The 21,595-nt window shown below is 41.0% G+C and overlaps 1 protein-coding gene across 1 annotated transcript in view; it reads left to right on the forward strand.

Annotated features, from left to right (window-relative positions):
• dagla (diacylglycerol lipase, alpha) overlaps positions 1 to 15,566 on the forward strand; it is a 48,821-nt gene extending 33,255 nt beyond the window's left edge. Inside the window, exons 16-20 of the mRNA XM_036535716.1 lie at positions 422 to 494; positions 3,462 to 3,667; positions 4,046 to 4,172; positions 10,598 to 10,761; positions 12,596 to 15,566. Of these exons, the coding sequence (XP_036391609.1) occupies positions 422 to 494; positions 3,462 to 3,667; positions 4,046 to 4,172; positions 10,598 to 10,761; positions 12,596 to 13,724 (1,699 nt within the window). The 3' untranslated portion in view covers positions 13,725 to 15,566. The remainder of the gene's footprint in view (positions 1 to 421; positions 495 to 3,461; positions 3,668 to 4,045; positions 4,173 to 10,597; positions 10,762 to 12,595) is intronic.
• Positions 15,567 to 21,595: the final 6,029 nt, after the last annotated feature.

The raw sequence follows: 21,595 nt of genomic DNA on the forward strand, positions 1-21,595 counted from the left end.
ATAGAGTGCTGTACCAGCTAGTAAAGCAGTGTGTTTGGAATTATTGACCGAACGTAGGTCCTGTAAATAGTTTTCTCAGCATTTGTTTATGTCACTTAAGAACAGCTTAATGTGTTTGAGCTTGTGTATCCAGATAGCTCTGATAAATCCAGAATACAGTAGTATGTCATGATGGGAGGGTGAAAATTGTTGGTCCTCTAAATATGTGGAGCTGTTGTGTGTTATCTGTAACTTTGATGTCAACCAATCATGGTATTTTGCTATAGAGAAAAGATGACTGAGAGCACATAGTAACAACCCCAACTGGTTCATCAACCCTCACTCTCCCATAGTTATAAGTATGTAGTTTATAGAGTTCTGTCTCTCTTTAAAGTTCCTAGTGTAGTTTAACGGTCTCTCCTGCTGGTTACATGTCTCTCAGGATTGGTCTCTCACAGCTTGAAGGCTTCCGGCGCCACCTATTGGAGGTTTTACAGAAAAGCAACAAGCCAAAGGTGAGTGGTGCAGGACACTTTTTAAAGGTGACATTTTTTACCTACTTTTACACAAGTTGACACAGTTCCCTGAGGTCTTTATAAGAGAGCTGTGACATTTTTTGGTGAAAATACCACAAAGATAAATCACCGCAGCACTATCTTCACCTTGCAAAAACAGCAGTGTCTAGAATGGCAGCTTTTGAGCGCTGCTTCCGTATTTTGATAATGAGCCCCTGATAACCACACCCCCAACTTCAGCTAGCAATCAGCAAATGAACTACTATGCTTACATCATATTAGTAGTCTAAGCTGTTTTGTGGGTGAGTCATTAGTAACACAGATACATCTCTGTCAAACACAACTTTTGTTTGCACTAGCATAAAGTAAGAGAGCGTATGGAGGCTAAGGGAAAGTACACAGAAAGTGGAGCTGCCTGAACCGAAGAAACACATTGCATTACTTAAAAATACTTACATTTTTTTCATCTGCAACTTTGCCTCGTTCAGTTGGTATTGCTACCTCGTTCAGGAACAACTTTGAAGCAAATCCTGCGTTGTACTGTCCAAGGTTGAGAAAGCACTCCGGCTTGAAGTGATTAGCGCACACAAGCAGATTTTTGCTTACTGTTCCTGGGGGATTTCCTTTGAAAATAAAATAAATCCACTGCTCTCTTGTCTTCTCTGAGGCTGGGACTCTAAATAGTGATCTGTGCTGGTCTGTGCAGCCAACGACAGAACAGTTAGCATGCTTTGCTCGAACCTTGGCCATGGCGTTAGAACTGGTACACCGTTGTCGCTTGCGAAAACAGATTAAGGGGCGGTAATATTATAATAAGATCCCCCTCCTATGTCACTACGGGAGCGAAATCTGAGTGGCTCGTTTTTTCACATGCTTGCAGAGAAAGGCTGACCAAAACAAAATTACTGGGTTGTCGTTTTTCACGTTTTCTGGGTTGGTAGATGCACTGGGGACCTGATTATAGCACTTAAACACGGAAAAAGTCTTATTTTCATGATATGTCCCCTTTAAGCCTTAAGGTTCGGAATTGCCCTTTCACACATGTAGCACACAACAAGAGATTGTTCGTGTCAGATGCATTCTCACCTACTGGAAATATTCCGTTTGGTTTAGGCAAGGACATGACGCAAAAAGTACACTACAGAAATCGCAGCAGCTGTATTCGAAACCGCCCACCGCATACTGTGTACTGCGTACTACACAAGTATATACTGTATACTGTATGCTATTTTTCAGTGTAGTACCCAGTATGCGACCATTAATGATTACATTTGTAGTATGTTACATTGTCGTGTGAAATCATTGCGAGTTTGGTATTTTCCAGTTAGACGCCACTTCCGTTCTCATGAGTGAAAAGTATTGACGAGATCACCTAAAGTATTCGCGAGTTGAAGTATTTTCAGGTTTTTCCTTTTCAATGTCTTACCTTTCGGTGGTACGGGTACATAATGTGGCACGGAGGAGGAGAAGGCGAACATAGCTATTGTACTTTTGGGTAACCTATAAAAAAATATCACACATAGCCATCCAAATGGTGCTACCAGTACACATAATTTATTAGTAATTTTACCTTCCTGTTATAATAAATGTATGTTTTTGTTGTTCGCTATGTAATGTTAGGTCACCAGTTCACCTCTCTCACTATACCTATCACTATTACTTAGCTACAGCTTAGCTAGCTACTAACCAGATAATAAACTACTAACCAACATTATTAATCAAGCAGATGTTTGTATTCTTCTGGTTGTTTGTATGAAGCAGATGTTTGTATTCTTCTGGTTTCGCGCCAGTCGCATGATAGAAACGAGCTCGCTGTGAATTCTCCGGAAAATGACCTGCTCTATTCACAAATGGACTCAATCCGACATTAGACGGACTTTGCACTAGGGAGCTGGCGGTGTGAAGTCCGTCTCATGTCCAGTCCGACTTATTTTGACATTTGTGTTCTCACATACAGCTCCTCCGGGTAATGGCTAGATAAGTTCTGGCTTTCAGTGCATGTCTGAAAGGGGCTTTAGTAATTCTGCAGGTGAGCTGTTTGTTTTCTAGGTAAGGGGTGGGAGAGGGTTAGCTATGCTCTTTCTTTGTACAGACAGATGGATTGCACACTGGATGCCTAGTAAATCACACATGTAATTAGGGATGGGAATTGATAAGATTCCCTTGATACTAATGCCATTATTGATTCTTCTTATCGGTCTGATTCTTTATCGATTCCCTTATTGATTACTGATCAATTTTCTGTGTGGGGAAAAAAAGTAGGCCTACACAGGTTTTTGGTGTCAACGCAGCTGTTTTATTATCTCTGAGTCTGAACACAGTGTAGAATGTCTGCCTAATAACATTTGAACATGTTAAAATAAATTACAATGCTTCTTTTCTTAAAAGGATATAACTTGGAAAACAAATATAAAACTGACTGATAAACAATTCTAACTAGCTAGCTAACTAAAACTGCGAGGCAAGTTGGCAACAACCACCAACACTGCAGCAATGCCTATGATTTGTGCTGTTTATGGCTGTTCCAACCGATCAAATTGGGGAAAAAACAAGGGCTACTTTCGAGTCCTGAAAATAGTGGTACACAAAGTAGTGGTACTGCAGCAGACCTCAGGGCACCTATGCCTGCAGGAATTCAACAAAAAAGCCAGTGTGCTCCAAGCTGACACAGTGTAGCCTGAATTAACACACAGGATTAGCTGCTTTCTGAGGTGGGTGAAAATACCAGGTCTCATGTCTTCGCCCATTCCATGGGAAGTGGTACAGGGTGGGAGGTTCTCTCTCAGTTCAGTTGCTGTGAGCTAATCGTAAAGACACCTTCACTCTAAATATGTTATTAGAACAGATTCAGGTGAGTGGCAAGAACCAGAATGAAAATTGAGATTATGTATTTATCTTAATGTGGTCTTTCTTTACTCTTTATCTTCAGTCATTGATCAATTTTCTCTCTCTATCTGTCATTCACAGTGGCGGATTATCGCGGGGGGAACAAAGTGTATCCCTAAATCGGAGCTGCCTGTGGATGAGGACCCTCAAGTGCAGACAGCAGTGCCCCCCAATACACGACTCTGGCTGCACCCCAGTGACCTGAGCATCGCCCTTTCTGCCTCCACCCCCCTTTACCCCCCTGGGAGAATCATTCATGTGGTGCACAACCATCCCCCTGAAAGATGGTGAGAGGTAGTGTGGGAATTAGAGGAAGGAGATGGGAGGTGCAGAGAGAGAACAAGGAAATGAAAAAATTATGAGAGGGAGAGAGAGGAAGGCTGAGGGAGAATCAGAGGTTTCATTTTCACATTGAGGGGGTGTACAAGCAAAGCAACAGTGCTAGAGTGTTCTCTGCTCCTGTAGCTGACAGTGCTAGAGTGTTCTCTGCTCCTGTAGCTGACAGTGCTAGAGTGTTCTCTGTTCTTGTAGCTGACCGTGCTAGAGTGTCCTCTGTTCCTGTAGCTGACAGTACTACAGTGTTCTCTTTTCCTGTAACTGAAAGTACGAGAGTGTTCCATGTTCTGGTAGCTGATAGTACTAGAATGTTCTCTGTTCCCTTGTAGCTGTGGGCAGGAGGATCCCACATACTCTGCCCTTTGGGGTGACAACAAAGCCTTTGATGAGGTCATCATCTCCCCTGCCATGCTGAATGAACACCTGCCCCACATGGTGATGGAGGGGCTCAACAAGGTCAGTGTATGTGAACATTTGTGTGTATCTGTGTGAATGTTTGTGTCAGTATCTGTGAGTGTGCATGTAAATGTGAATGTGTGTGTGTTTGCACATATGAGAGTTTAGGTGTGTGTGTTTGTCTGTGTGTACGCACTGGTGGTGCTCTGTGTGTGTTTATGTATGTACGCTGCCGGCACGCTCTTTGTGTGTATGTATCTACTGGTGTTGCACTCTGTGTGGTGTGTAGTTGAAGATGCATATGGGGTAGTAGGACTTCACAGTTGCTCGGTTTCAGTGCACTGGGCTAAGTGCATCTTTGAATCCCAGTTCATACTCTGTAGGTCTCTCCCCCTATTTTAGTGACAGCTCTCTTTCCTGGACTGCTGCTGTGCTTTGTTTTCCCTCTGCTGTCTTTGCACTAGCAGCTGCAGACTTTGGCTGCATTTTGTATGTATACACTTTTAGGGTGCTGTTTTGTGTTTGTCCAGGTGGAAACTTTGTGTGCATTTGATTTATTCAGTTGTCCAGTATTTAGCTGTCTGAGCAGAAGCCAAGGGGCATATCGGTTTGTAAGTGCTCCTTTTATCGTGTGTGTGTGTGCGCGCGTGTGTGCGCACATGCATGTGTGCGTGTGTGTTGGTGTATGTGTATGCAAGTGTGTCTTTCAGTGAGTGTTGGTGTATGATGACTTTTGCTGCTGTTTTCGCAGGTGCTGGAAGGCATTGCTCCCAGTGAGGGGCAAACAGAAGCAGAGCCAGGGGAGATGGAGGTTGAGGGCTCCCCGGCCAGCACTACCCCTTAACCTACCCGAAACATACCCTGTCTGCTTCAGAGCCATGCACCCTCCCCTCTACCCTCTCTGAATCTGACGCACCCCCCCTGGCTCCAGCCCCCCTTTCAAGGAGTGGTTCACCCTCACTAACTGACTAACACACCCTTTTCTCTCTAGATGAGGGTTGATATTCCTGGTTACTCTGATCACTGCACTTCTAATCATTGCTCTTTTGTGATTTCATGTTGACAGCAGCAGGAGTCCTCTCTTACAGCATCAGCACAGTGAGGAAAACAGTTACAGATTGATCTGCTGTACGCTGTCTCTGAATCTGAAACACGAGATAAAAAAAAACGCTTCACTGTGTGTGCCTTATATTTTGACAAGCCCCAAATCCATAATGTGATATCTAGAGCTGGATGCGGTTTAATTTACTTTAAATACTTACTCACAGTTGAGAGCCTGACTCCAGATTTGGGGCCGTACACGTGCAAGGTGCAGAGCAGATTAATTTTATCAAGATGGCTGTCCTATCTGTAGATTCTGTCAAGTGTCTATAGGAATGAGGTGTCACTACTATGGACAGTATGCAGTTTTCTCTACTTGGGAGAGGCATGTGTCCAACATGGTCTGTGTAGGAATACAAGTCGTATTTCTGCGATAAAATATAGTGAAGAGACTTAGCTGTAGTCTCTCCCCTTGTGTCACACTTCACCAGTACAATACACAGAGCAGCATGGCACCCAGCAACTAGTCTTTGTTGAAGATAAATATTTGACGTAACACATTTCAACATATAGACTTTAGACTTTACCTCTTTAATAGATATTTTTCGAAATAGATATATATTACTGAACAGAGAACAATTAGTGCTTTTAACATGCTGAAAATTAGATTTCCAGGTGTTAATAAATAGTGGCCGTTACTTGAATGGGAGGAAGTCTAAAACTCCTCTCTGCCCTAGTGATCCTGCCACTTTTTCCTGTATTTCCTGACAGGCTGCAGGTCCTCCTGGATGGTTCTGTCTCTTGCTCATTCGTTTCAACAGGGGGGAGCTGGCTGTCTCTCTTTTCACTGTAGGTCTGCAGCACCACTGGGTTCTGGGTGTTTTTGGGCGTATTCCCTTTTAAAACACTGGGGTTTTAAAAGGTAACAAGGATTTTCCTCTCCCTCAGTTAAGCCCTTGCTGCTGGGGATTGTGTGTGAGTAGAGTTGCAGTCATTACACTGTATTATTATTGATTTATGATTTAGTAATGGGGTATCCTTTGATTTGTATGGTGTATGTAGCACTAATCTGTGAAACTGCAGCCTCTGTCTTGGAGCAGTGCAGCATCTCTCCACCCAGACTGATTCTTCCTTCAGCCTAAGTGCCATTCAAAAAACCTCTGTCCATCCCCATCAAATAGACAATACCACTGCTCCTCATTTTAAAAGAGTAACAGCGCTTCACACGAAAACAGTCGATTGTTGATGTTTGAGTTATTGGTTGTAATGTAGGAAGTGGTTGTGTTTTTGGTTGTAGAGTAAATGCCAAACATTTCAGCTGTACTGTATATTTACTGCATGTTTTGCGACAGTTGTTGACATACTCAGTGGGTTCTTGTGTGCCTTTGATGAGACTGGATTTTAATGAAATTATGCAATAATACATTTGTCTTGCTATCAGCTAATTAAAATCATGGACGCATGATGGTGTGTTTGCAGTAGTTCTCTGTATGCACATTAGGTCTCTGTCTGTCAATGTGTCACTGTGTTCTTGTCATCTGTTGGACTGCAGATCTTTGTCTGTCAGGTACTGTTAAATGTATCCGTATCTGTAACCAGGAATATCCGTAAATGTATTACATGTATATTTGTCCATTGTGTGGTAAATGTATATGTGGTGTTCTAGGTTTGTCAGACTCTGTCTGTTGGTCTTTCACTGTATCTGCTGGTCAGTGTGCCAGTGTTTATGTGTTAGCTGTTACAAGTCACTCTCTGTTTAATTGTGTCTGTTTTAACTGTGTGATGGTTTTATATATCTCATTTCATGCTCCTTTTGCAACACTCCTCTGTTGGAGCATGACAGCTTTTTCTCCCATATCCATACTGAAGATCCATGCAGTGCCACAAGCTCTCCCACAGGAGCCTCTGCTCCTTCTCATTCTAAGGGAACTGCAGTATTAGAAACAGTAGCAACACAGCTGCTATGGTACTTTGTTAACATAATGTGAACATGTGACTTGTCATTACATTACATAACATTAAATTCATTTAGCAGACACTCTTATCCAGAGCGACTGCGGGCACGATAGAACGTAAGTGTATCCATTCAAGTTGAATGAGCAACAGTGTCAGACCAGGCTAACAGCACTCCCAGACCGTTGAGTGTGAGGATAACGCTATTCAAGGCCTACCACAGGTTAACTTGTGCAACCTGACTAGACTAGGGAAGCCAAGTACACTACCACACATCAGTCACTAGATCGCCACATGTATTACTACACCCATTAATGCTCTAAGTCTGCATGCAGTTTGGAAACTAAAATTTGGGAAAATGGAAAGCTTTCATCTGTAGTAAGGAAACATGATCGTAAGATATATTTACTTTCTCCTGTGATATTAAATGTCTTAAATAGTAATTGCTATAAGGTGATAAGAGTAAAGAGTAGGGTGTGTTTAATACTGATAAGTACATGTAGCCTCTTACATTTACACACATTTTATAATCAGGTAATCCAGTACTACAGTATTGTTTTCCTTCAAAGTGTTTTATTGATGGATCCAAAGTGGGGAATGAATGGAGAAAATTGAGGATCTAATATATATATATATATATATATATTAGGAATATATAAGAAATAACCCAACACACAACCTGATGCTGGTGTGGGATCACAGATAAGCTGTTTAGTGACTAAAGTGATGAATTGTGGGAAATGGGTATTAATTGGTATATCACCTTGACAAATATTAATATATTTAGCATTCAGTCCAAGGCAGTGATACTGAGGGGAGCTCTGCTAAGGTGTTTGTGGGCTCATTTTTTGATGTTTGAGATATTAATTTTTGAAATTGTGAATGTTGTGTGCTGAGCATTCATTTAATGTGAAATGTTTCTTTAATTGTAGTTACATGATACAGTGGCAGTATTGGAAGTTAGCCAGTGGATGGCAGTGATTACTAGTAAGTCGCCAAGCAGTAAGTGAGGGGAGAGGGAGGTTTAAACGTTATAATTGTAACGTTAATAATTTGGGATGCCCTCCATCTCAGTCTAGCAATAATGACATTCTATGACAATCATTTGAAAGGAAAAGTACAGTTCAAAAATATACATTTGTATTTATATAAACTGACAATTACTAGGAAATGTTGGCCTGCAAGGCAAACTTGTCTTGTTCAGCCACTCTTTTGACATAGGCAGAGTCTCCTGTTGTAGTCTATAAAACAGGAAAATGCTTCCCTCAGTGTTAATCAGTGTAGTGAGAGAAATGCTTGAAACTTGACATTGTGAATTGTAAGTTACAAATGGAGACTCTGTTTACTTTCAGGACTTGAACAAGTGTGACTTGGGCACATCCACTGTAATCTTGTCCAGCCATGCACTTATAAACTATATTTTCTGTTGGCTTATTCTTCCAAAGATATATGAATAATTATATATTTTATATGAATAATTATATATTGTATATATAATAATGAGACATTTCACAAAGATGTCAGTAGCTTTTTACCATCCTCAAATCTGAATGTTATCTTGTGGAGGTTAGCTATGAGTAGTTCATATTTTCCCCTGTCACACTTGGGTTCCCTAAGTAGCTTTGATATCAGTGCTCAGCCTGTGTGACTTCACCTTGACTACATTCTGTCAGCTGACTTGTGTTGTGACATCACTCCTGTTCTTTTTCTACAGAATTTCTGTGCTATGTACACGCAGTAAATGTGTAAATTTAGCTGGCTCAAAGACAAGAGTGAGTGAGTAAAGCGTTGCACTAAGGAGCAATGGTTCGATTTAAGTTATATCCAAAATGTGTAGGTAGCCTCAGTTGGGGTTTCAGTTTGGGGTCAAGGGAGAGTGGGTGATGTTGACTGTTTAATGTAATTAGGGGTGTAATTTTTTAACATGGGCATCATATATTCCTGAAATAAATAGTTGCACAGTTGTTCAGCACTTAATGGAATGGTTGATTTCATGGCAAAACAGTTTCAGTATTACATAGTGTGCCTATTGAACAATCCCTGTGTTCTATTCTGTGTTTTCTCAACATACATCACTCCCCTGTCACCATGGTTAATGCTTAATCTTGCTGTTGTGATTGTGGTGCTGAGTCCTCCTTGCCATTTGGTTTGGAAGCAAACTAAAATGCAAACTAACATGCGGTAATACATTGGGGTGTAACAAAATATTGTAAAATGATATAAAACAAAACACAAACACAAATCACAAAACATGATGATATGCATTATGGAGCTGAAAACCAAAAACAGTATGCTACTGATAAACAGAATACATTCAAAATGCACTCTATTCTGTTTCAATTACATTGTCTGAACAGCAGTGGGTATAATAAACTAAAATTTGTTCAGGCTTGTTACTTGGCTTGCACTGAAAAATAGCCTGAATGTAGACATTTTAAAGACATTTTATTTAAGATTAAGACTTAATTTTAGAAATGCTACAATGTTAACAAGAGATTCTATATAACTTGCTATGAAAACTATACATTTTGTTTAAAAAGAAATTGTTTAAAATTTGTTTTTGATTTTTTTTTTACTTTGGAATAAACAAGGAATCATGTTCAGCCATAATTTAAGATAAAATTTAAGATTAAGATTTCACTTTATTGTCAGATTGTTCTGAAATTTGTCTTGCATCCCATGGCATCAAAAGTTTCACACAGATAACAGACATATATAACAAAAACAAAACCCCGTGCTCAGTCCATCCATAAACCTTACGGCTTACTTATAGCCCAGATGCTGATTTAATAATTTATCAGACTGAGGAACAAAAGAGTTTGTTTCCATTCAAATTTTGTTCAAAATATAACAGTATTAAACTGTGAACTCAGTATTGGGTATCAAATTAAACGGTGAACTGAGTGCATTGTTATACACCTAGTAGCATGTGATAATAAAACCATTGTTGTAAAGTGTGGGTTCTCTGTCAATAGGAGGATGCTGTTGGGAAATGTAATTTTGCCTGTGAACATACACGGTTGTATCCTGGTGACTGGGTTTTTGGATCAACACTGAAAGGGTTGTGATGGGCTTAGGGCTATGGTTACCCAGACAGAGTGATTAAGCTGATCTCCATGATGAGGCTGAATGGTTTGGGCAGATGCTTCTTGGAACACCCATTCATGATTCAGGATGTAATTATTGGGTGCAGTAAAGTAGTCAGCTGCCCCATTAAGAGTTTTATTAAAGCCCTAACTGTTTATATGGACTTCATTTGAATGTTTGAGTTGTTTTGAATGGTAGTAGTTTATTTTTGTCCTCTTCCACTTACATTCTGTATCTCCAGGAAAGATGACAAGTCTCACCAGATTTCCCTTCATGTATTTTTTGTCTTTATCTTTATCTACCTTCCAAGTTTCCCTTAACATCTTCTTGTATTATTCTATCCTCATTACACCCCCTGTCTCTGATTATACCCTCAGTGCAATGTCATCTCCTCAATTTTTCAGGTTCTTGAGAACTACAACAAGGGGAAGACTGCACTGCTGTCAGCAGCAAAGATCATGGTCAGCCCAACAGAAGTGGACCTGAACCCAGACACCATCCTTCTGGGCCCTCCTTCATCTCAGCAGCCTACCCCTACAACTCAGCACCGCAGGAACAGCAGTGTCCGGTCAGTCTAGCAGGGGGTGTGTGGGTCTCTGTGTCTGGTCCTGGTTCAGCATATAACCAAAGTATGTGTCTGTCTATCTGCCCTCTAGGCCCAGTTTCTTTGTTTGTTTTGTTGCCTCATACATATTTCCTGTGTCCACCCATCCTCTTCTCCCAATGTGTATGTATTACATTAAAACCTGGACAAGATCATGTCCCTCTGCATTTGCGTAAGTGAGTGCATAATCTTATATGTGTGGTTTATATATATAATCTATATGTGTATTTATTTTGCATCAGTCTTTATGAAAGCATTAATCATACCCTTTCCTTCTCTTTCACATACTCTCTGATTGAACCCAGAACAGTGATAATGTATGGTAGCAAGCAGTACATCTTGTCCACACAGGTATAGTAGCCCTGTTTCCACCTTTGGGCCAGAACTGGACTCACAGGCCCAGGTGTTGTTCTGCTCTGTTTTCCACTCTGCTTTTTAATGAGTTGATAATGGCTCCAATTTGTTACAGCCCAGAGGTGGGATCAGGTATACTTGACCATCTCATTATCAAAATGTCATTACTGTAACACTTTCTTGTTATGAGCTGTTGATTCATGCCATCTACAGCACAGTGTGCGGTCAACATACTGTAGCTACTGACTGCTTGCTTACTTTTTATTGGTAGCAGCACACTTACAAACTGCACTGCTTTAACTGTAATTAATTTATTTAAGCTATAACTGTAGCTACAGTGATTATTATGTTGTAAGATGACTGCTTTGCATTGTGTATATAATGAGAGGTTGAGCGCTCCAATAAACCTTTTTCATCATTACATTTTTTTCATTTTCTGGAGTCCATGGTAGGAATATGCTTCCTTTTTAAATATGTTTCCACATTATAAAACCATGTTTTCTCTGCTTTTTCCACTCTGTTTTGGGATTGTCAGGTTTATGCTAGGTTTATCTAACTGTGACACTGCAAACAGGGGCTGTAGAGCTCAACATGCACTAAAGGGAAGTGCCCTACCCCCCAAGCTTCTCGGAGGCCCTGTGTACTTTCTTTTGTTGTAATTTGTGTTATGTCATGCAGTGCAGCTCTGGCACTGCTGTGGAAAACCAATGAATTGCACATCCTGGTCAGGTTCTCGGAGTGCCTGCCCCAGCACTCCTCCCTCAGTGGAAGTAGGGTATGGTAGAGCAGCACTGGAATAGTCTACAGCCGTAATGAATTACAACTCCTATAACCCCCTTTCTCACACCCTTCCTCACACTCCCTCTTACCCCCTCTACTGGTGCTTGGTAGTATTGCCTTACTCTTCTGCTTGATATTGGAGTGGTCTTATCAGACCTTTTTCTTTCTTGCATGTCTCCACATCCTCATGTTTGTCCTGGCATCTCTCTGACCTCTCTATCCCCTGCTTTTCTTTGGCTGTCCTTTTCTTTGTTCCTCTCCTCTCTCCTTCCCATTTCTCTCATAACCTGACCTCTGCTTTCTCCTTACCTTTTTCCCTTGGAACTCTACTTCCTGCTATACATTTCCTGCTTCTTCTGACTCTCCCCTTCCTCTGGGCTCTCTTCTTCTTTGTTTCCCTTGGCTCTTATTTAATTCCTGCACCTCTTCCCCTCTTCCATCTACTTCATCCTCCTCTCACTTTTTTAATTTCTGCCCTCCCTTTCCTGACTCTTTCTTCTGAATCTGTTATGCCTTCAAACCTTCCCTAATTCCCCTCAGCTTCTCTGACTCATCTTTTGAATCTGTCTCTGCCTTATCCCTTCCCTCTCCTTCCTTTTCCTTCCACTCTCTCCCTGCTGTTTCCCCTTATTCTGCCACTGACTCTGCTCCCTCCCTGGCCCAGATCCTGTGCCCGTTCCGAGATCTCCTTGGATGGTTTCTCTGAGTGCCCCCCTCCTCCAGTGCCAGTGGTTCTGCAAGGTGCACGGGAGCGCCTGTCGGTGGAACTGCGGGACCGGCGTGCTCCCCTGGCAGTGATGGAGAGCCTTTCTGATGCAGAGTCCCTCTACAGCCTGGACTCCCGCCGTTCCTCTGCCGTGTTGAGGGGCTCCCCAAACCTGGGGGGCCTGCCCTTCCCCATGAATGCACCTATCCCTGAGGAGAACCCCTCCCTCAGCTCACGCACTGAGCTGCTGGCTGCAGAGTGTCTGTGCCAGGACCTTGGTGAGCAGGGACCCTATTCAACCCCACCAGGGCCTAGCACCACCTCCAACTACCCCCAGCACTTGTCCCCCATGGCCCCCTGTTACAGCAGCCCCTCCCCTACTCTGGCTCAGACTAGCATTGGTCAGGCTCTTCACAACGTGGAGCCTTACCCTTACTCTTGTTCCCCCTCTGAGCCAATTGGCAGGAAGGACTACCCCCATTCCCCCAGCATGCCTAGTCTGTACTGCTCTCCTGCAGTGCCCATTGATGCCAGGGACAGCCCCCGCCCCCAACATGAGAAGGAGGAGGAGGAAGAAGACAAAGAACATGGCTCTGAGGAAAAGGAGAAAGCAAGTGACATGCAGCATGATACAAAAATGGAGGCAACATCTCCTGTTTGTCTGGCTCCCCTGCACAATGGTGCCCCTAGCCAGGTGGTGCTGGAGTTCTCCCAGTTCCTGGACTCTCTCTTCAAGCTGGATGGCAGTGACTCCCCCCTACTGGAGCTTTCTGATGTGGAGTCAGAGTCTGGTCGTGGATCCTACGACCAGGAGGAGGGGCCGGGGTCGCAACACCATGCTGAGGATCAGCAGTTTCTAGCTCGAGCCACCCTGGAGCCCAACCTGGTCCCCAAACCTCCTCGCACCTTTGCCGGCTCTACTGATCCCTCCTCTGGCATCTCCCTCTCACCCTCCTTTCCTCTCTCCTCCTCAGGGGAGTTAAACGACCTTTCACCCCCAGATGGGGTGGTACCTGCCATGCTCCCGCTACGAACTACTGTCAGCTCTCCATATCCTGGGGAGCATGTCCTGTCATCTGCTGTCTAGCTGAGTAGTTAGTTGACCCCCCATCATTCCACATTGTTCCATATCTGTCCCTCTTATGTCAGGGCACTGAATGGACACCTATGAAACAGAACACTATATGTGTGAATGAAGAAAGGTAATCAGAGATGCAGGTACCCATCAGGCCTGTATCACCCACTCAAACTATCCTTTTTGTTTGTTCATTTTATAGTGATAAATAGTATCCCAAGTCAGGCATTGTTAGTTTTGTCTTTATTATCTCTGTATAGTTACACCTACAGCCTCTGTGCATTACATTACATTAAGTTACAGTATGTTACATTGCATTACTTTTGTATGCTATTTCCCATTCTGATTCTGTCTTGGAATCAGCAACTGGGCTTTAGGCTTGTCTCATCACGACAACCTCTGCATTTGTGCAGGGGCGCTGAAGCGAGACAAATGCAATACTCCCTTAAACTAGCTTGCAGCCAGTGGCATGTTCTCACACTACAAGTCACACAGCACACTACAATAGAGTGGGCACTCATTGGAGGGTAAGCACCACTCCAGTTATGTTATCTGCCAGGTGCATGCTGAATTACAGGGTGCCTGAGAGTGGTGAGACAAGGAAATCCTGGCCGACCTATCAGCCCTTATTCCCACTGGAAGGAAGCATCAGATTACTTTACAGTACAATTTGTACTTTGCAGTTTACCATTTTCAGTTCCACACATTTTGTAAGGGCAGGTTTTGGCTGGCAAACCTGTCTGAGAATTACAGAATAGTTATTCCTCTTACACTGACACAGAATACCACATTTCAATGACTACAGCCATGTGATTTCTTCAATTTTCCAAGATTTCAAGGGATTCAAAAGTTATCTTGCCCTGAGAGGCAGATGTGCTAATTTCATATTAGAGGAGGTGGTTCCTAGATTCATACGTTGCAGATACTCACCCCCAAAGGCCTGAATGATTTATTACTTTAAAATGTTACGTTAAGTATCAGTCTTTTTTGCTCTTGTAATATAATATATTTTTTATAATAGTTAGAAAACACATCATTTGTTATCTTTTGGAAATTGCATTTAGAAGAATTACAGTCTATAGGAGCTGCTTTTGCCATTGACATTGACACCTGCAAACCCAACCTCCCAACATGTGCAAAAGATCTAACATACCTGTGTACAAGTCTAGGCCATTTACAGCACACTGCTGAGTTTTTAGGAAAAGCTTTACTAGCCACATACTTATTTCATTCCTACTCTCACCATAATGATGGCCTCATGAAAACCACTACAGAAATACTAATACAGAGGAGCTGGACAATCACATCCACAGAGCACTGAGAAAGGCACTGTGGGAAAAGTGATGAAATGCTGTTTTTCTTCATCCTTGATGTCACTCATTATGATGATATTCATTGACTGTACAAACTCAAAAGGTTTAAGAATAATTATCCTGATTGATGTATGCTTATAGTACATTTCCCAGTTACAGAAATGGCATTACATTTCAGTTTCAAGTTGGTAAACAAGGAAGACTGAGGGAGAGTCCTAATAGAGCTGAAGGTATGATGGAGAGCTATGACCCATAATTCCTCAAGTATATAAGGACACTATTGAGTGGGCCCAAAGAGAGTGGGAACCTGGTCAGAAACCAAGAACTTGACAAAGTGACAAAGTGCTTTGTTAAGATCTCATGATTTAAGAATTAACTTGTGTGTTCTGTGTTCACTGGACAATATCTGGAATGACTGTTTGCCTGTTTTTGTGTTTTGTCAGTGTTATGCTTTCTTCTGAGTGAAAGTAAAAGAAAGATTGCTTTCATTGCCAGAAATGTACATAACCCTCTGCCAAAACACACATCTGCTAACCCCCCCCCCCCCACACAAATCCCTGCCAAGTGTAATTCTCAAATGTCATAACAAAGTGTGTGTGTGTGTGTGTGTGTGTGTGTGTGTGTGTGTGTGTGTGTGTGTTTGTGTGTGCGTGCGTGCGTGCGTGCGTGCATGCTTGTGTGAGCAAGCACGTGTATATGCACATGCATGTGTGAAAATTACAAATGTTGGACAAACATGCAAATGGAAAATAAGTGCTCATCTGTTTCCTTTCTTCAAGGAATGGAAATATTTCACATTTGTGGATTTTCAAAATTCAGTTATTCACATCTGAAATATTTATTATAGATTATTATTAATGGTAGTATTAATTGTTACCAATGAGTTTGCCTTATTATGATTTGAAAGGAGTGTTTTTGAGGAAATGCCTGTTGGTACTCCACTGGCCTCAGAAATCTCTTATTGCCCTGATCATACCTTATATCCAAGTGACACAGTACTTGTGAAGGCCATGGAGACCTGTAATGCACTCCAACGTGCATTCTTCATTTACTGACCTACAAACCTTGAGTTCTCTGATGTGGAAGAGTGGTATCACTGTTCTCAGAGTAAATCATGTGATTTTAAAGCAACATGTACCTGCATTTACTGCACTACTGTAGATGTTACCATGGTACTTTTTCACAACAACCTTGTACAGCACTTTGTGTAATTATTCATATATGTAAAGTTGTCTTGTTTTATGATATAATGTAAGGAACATAAAACCCTATAGGCAGAAATGTAAAAATACTATTACTATAATATGTATTATGATTATGACCATATTACAAATATGTATACACACACACACATACATATATATATATATATATATATAATGTATGTATATAGTGACATACATTCTATGTATCAAAAGAATAAAAGTGTACGAGGAATTGACTATATACATTATCCAGAGATCTATGAAAAATTTAGGCAGAGATCTAAGCTGATTGTCTCAACCATGTTTACCTGGTTTGCAGTTCTCCCACCCCTGTCCTATATGAGAATGAGAATGTATTTAACACCCCTTCCCCACTGCCCTGCCTGTAATGGAATAAAGCAAAACCAATTTTAAAGAGGAAATAAAGGGAAATGTACTGACCTGCTTATTTCAGTTCATTTCATTTGTTTTGAATGGTACAAGAAGATAATAGAAATTAGAAATACTAGTCAAATTTATAAAAAGTATTTATATCATAGACAAGCAGTTCCAAAGGAGCATTCTCCCACTTATATCTACTGATATACTTATGCCGTAGACCATGCACAACCTCAACTAATGATGCAGTCATGCTGTAGACCACATTCCTCCTCCTAGCTCAGAAACATGGGATCATAAACTACAAAAAGTGCTAAGAGCAGGCTGTCAAAGTCAATCACAAATGACTTTTAGTGTGATCAGTTTGTGTTACTAGTACACATTTACAACTCAAAAACAACCCCACCCTCCCTCCCTGCTTTCCACACACATGCACGAGCATGCAACAAAATAAAGAAGGTGTTCTGGCCCATGTCACACCAGCAGGTTAGACTTGACATCAAAATAAAATACATGAGTCCATCAACAGCTAGTTCTTTTCTCTTCTCCCACAGGATGGAGCTGCTGCTCTATCACCTTTGGTATCTCCCAGCAGTACACTGTTCTTGTGACCAAGTAAACCCCTCAGCTCTACAACATTCACCTTCACCCCAGCATCACACACTACAGCTAGGACTGAAACAATACATCCTTTATCTGAAGGAGGATGCAACTCTTCGGCATTCCACTCAACTGTTTTCCTGCCATTCCAAGTAGACACATTTCCACAGCCCCCACATGAAACAACATGCAGACACCATAGAACAACAAGGGCACACTTCCTCACTACAAACGGCAATAACTGTCCACCAGTTTTTCAGAAAAGCAGAATTTTTTTCAGAAACAGTCACATATGTAAAGTCTGAACACAGCAAACAATGTGGTGATTGGTTGCACGGTAGGGACATGAAACCAATTCAGTCATACTTGACTCTTAACAAGGAATCTGGTGACATGTAACATTACCTGGGTCTGCCATATTACTTGTTATGCAAATAAGGGTCATTAGCCAATTTTAAAGAGAAAATATCAAAAGAAAACATACTGAACTCCTTATTTCACTTTATTTCATTTGTTTTGAATGGTACAACAGGATGATAGAACTTAGAAATACTTGCCAAATTCATAAAAAGTATGTATATCATAAACAAGCAGTCCCTGCCATTCCAATTTAGTCATACTTGACTCTTAACAAGGAATCCAGTGACATTACCTGGGTCTGCCATATTACTTGTTATGCAAATAAGAGTCATTAGCCTATTATCAAAACTGAAATATTCTAAAAAACTGCTGGGCCAATTTTCAGCAAACTTGATAAACATCATCTTTTGGCCTGACCTACTTCAAATATGTTCAATATAGATTTTTTGGTCAAACATGGTCACCACAAATCAATCAATTTTTATCAATCTGTACAATGATATGCACAGAATGATAATAAGCCCCCCATTAATTAATCAATGAAAACTCTGGCAAGTTTGTCCAAGAGAAGTTTCTGTTGAACAATATGACCACCATCAGCCATTTAATTTTTACCATTCCAAATAATGATATGCACTAAATGCAAGGGAGTATATCTCCTTTCCAGATTATGTACTAGATGTGATATTTCACAAGTTGCCACAGAAACATATGCTCTAACATTTTCCAATTGTTCAGCTGAAGATTGAAGATACAATCTTTTTTGCACATTTTTACCTTTCTCACAACACATTAATAAATCTTCTCATGAACCTCTGCACACAATTACACAAATTTGGTGTCCCCAGCATTGTTATGGTGGGACTTATAAATTTTTTTGTAACAACTTTGTTCTTACTCAATACTGCCATCTGCCAATCACATTGCAGGTCTGCTGAACACATTCTAATTCCTACAAGCTTTATTCAAATTCAGTGAAAATTTGCAATTCTCTCAGGGACACTGCAGAGTGCCACTACAGCATCATTTGTGTCAGTATGGCACATAATCAGGTTGGTTCCATGTTACTTGGCTTCCTTTGATAATGTTTATTATTGTTGTAATAGACAGTTGGAGATTTCTTTGAAGCTGGCACTGACTGTCTTCTTTAGATAAATATTTACTTCCTTAGCTGGGTTCTATGAATATTGTAGCAAGCCTATGTGTAATGTGGATAGGGTCATATTGTCTATCATGTACGATAGGGTTTGAGCCCTATTATAACTTTTTTTTAACAGTTTAGCTTCAGGAAATTCTGCCACATTCTGTACATGACTGCAAGCTATTCAATTTGTCTGTTGAGACAAGTTGAATCTGTGTAGGAATGAAAGTTTAGCCAACAGTTATATAGGATCTGTCCAAGAGGGCTGTATGTCATTAAGACCAAGCTGTGCTGTTGTGCTGATTGTGATTTACTCTCAGTGTTACATTTGAATAATCTTTCTCCTGACAGGGAAAAGGACATACAGCTTTGAGCTCCTGTTTACTGAGAGGTCAGAGAATATTTCCAGTCCACAGGAACATTAGCCCTCTCAATTTATCTCAAGATATTTTAGACAACAAAACATGCATAGTAATTACTAAGCTGAAGAGTTTGTTTTGTAGAGTGATCCCCTGGGTTATGAAAGCAAGTAAATATGTCTTCATGCATAGGAAAAGTTAACACAGTTCCTAATGTCAGATTAACTTGGTTATTGGGGAAAGCTTAGCAGTAATTCTGGAAATAGTACAGGCAATCTGTCACAACTATACACTTGAAAATTTTCATACACAAGCTGTTTGCTGGCTGTTGGTATCACATCTAATCTTATAACTGCAGTGACAACAGAAGGGGATTGGTTAGATTAATGGTATGCACCTGTTCAATGCAATCCTTTGGTCAAATCAAACTCACTGAATTTGCCACTTTTAATTTCTTCTTCTAAATTATCTACTTGCGTGAAGGAACTGCTACTAAATGTTATCAGTGCCTCCCCAACTTTAGGATATGTACCTCAGTCCTTCAGAGTAGCAGTTATAAAGGCTCTCCTCAGGAAGCCCAACCTCAACCCCAACGAATCTAACTACAGGCCCATCTCCTATTCCTCTTAAAAATATTGGAAAAAGCTGTTAATATCAAGTTTGGTCATTCATGCTCTCCAGCAGCATCTTTTTTCAGTTAGGCTTCAGACAACATCACAATGGCCCTAGTCAAAGCATTTAATAACATAATTCCCTCCATTGACAATGGTTGTGTCTCTATGTATACCATTATATATTCTACTAGACATAAGCACAGATTTTGACACTAGTAATCATCCATCATCTGTAACCAGCCAGAAATAGGCTTTGCCTTCTGTCTTGGTTATTTGGGCCTTTCCTGCCACTGTATTTACATCCTGGCTAACACACAATCAGCTGAAAGGATGGCAGTCTATTTAAGCCCTTAGGCTCATTCCTGGTTGGTTTGCTTGGTCCTTGCTGGAGACTGCCTTGCTGCGGAAATACTGACACTGTTTTGTGCTACTGCAACAGACATACAGTGTGTGTAGGCAATAGCTGCAGCTTGCAGGAATTTGCCACTCCTGTTTTTTCTTGTGTGCCCTGCTGTGGTTTAGCTTGTTTGTGGTTTTGCTTGTTTTGCCTTGTGCAAGCTGCTTCAGTTTCACATGTTTTACTGTTTTGTCTTACCTGTTTTGCCTTGCGTGGCCTGTTTGCTAGCTTGGCTTGCTGTTTTGTTTTGCTGTTATTTTGCCATTTTGCTCTGCCTTGTTTGCTGTGTTTTTCATTTTCAAGTCATTTTTGCCCTTTGATTTATTGATTATTTATTGTTTTGATTGACTTGTGTTTATTTACTTTGTGAATTTGCCTAGATTTGACTTTGCATTGGTTATATCATAGCCTACTCCGTTCGGCTATACATGGGTGGGCAATCACAACTAGCAGTATAGGTAGAGAGCAGAGTGTCTGGCTTAAGCCCCTCCCTTTGCAGATCTACTGCTCTCACAGGTATTGGTTTGTCTTTTTTTAACAATTGCTCGGTGGAAATATCAACCAACCTCCTACCAGCAGGAGCTAGTGCAGCTGCACCTGTGGACTGGTTACTGGATGGTGGTTCCCCTTCCTTCATATACGGCATGAGGTGGATACACATGTAATAGCTATAATGTGCACTTTCAGCTATATCACTATTTGCTGTGTGTGTTTGGAGTTGTAAGTGATTCTAGGCACTGGGAGCACAGGCAAACGTAAATTGGGTGAGTTAGCCCTTCCTCCCCCCATTACATATAACCACCCCTTAGGGTTGTTGTACCATTTGTATTCATTTATTCCCCTGCTGACAGCCAGTACCCTATACCATCATATTCTGCTAGTTTTAGTCCTGTTTTAATTGGAGTTTATAATGATTGCTTATTTAAATAAAGTAGATGTTTTTACCACTTCTTCCATCTTCTTTTGGGCTTTTACTTCAAGATTTATCAATATAATTGCCCACCCAACATGAATACACTTCTCTGTCATTCTTTACAGAACTGACATGTGTACTGTGTACCTGTAGTCAGCAGGATTACTAGCAGGAAACAGACACGTATTCAGACATTTGCTCCTTTGGTTTGTAGTTTTTTTTTTTATTGTTACTGGTTTAAGCTATCAGGCAAAACAGCAGTGGCACATCGTGGGATCCGTTCCCCAAACATTTTCTTAGGAGGGCCAGATCACTCTCCCTGGCTCTTTGGGAGGGCAAGAGTATGTCAGTAACAGTAAATAGTACTGTGGACAACAACAGGTCTACCTTAGTTGAATATTAACCCATTACATCTAATGATTGTTAGCTGAGTTTATTTTACATAGCCATGGCACATTGTCAAAGCTGTATATAAAACATAATAGGGAGGTAACTAGAATTAAAAAAAAAAAAATCAAAAATAATTTTTAAGTATTCCAACCATTATCATCATTTTATTTAACCATTTTAGTGCAAGTAGTGTAATACATAAGGTTTGATAGA

Source organism: Megalops cyprinoides, chromosome 8 (assembly GCF_013368585.1).
Source record: "Megalops cyprinoides isolate fMegCyp1 chromosome 8, fMegCyp1.pri, whole genome shotgun sequence".
Taxonomy (NCBI): domain Eukaryota; kingdom Metazoa; phylum Chordata; class Actinopteri; order Elopiformes; family Megalopidae; genus Megalops; species Megalops cyprinoides.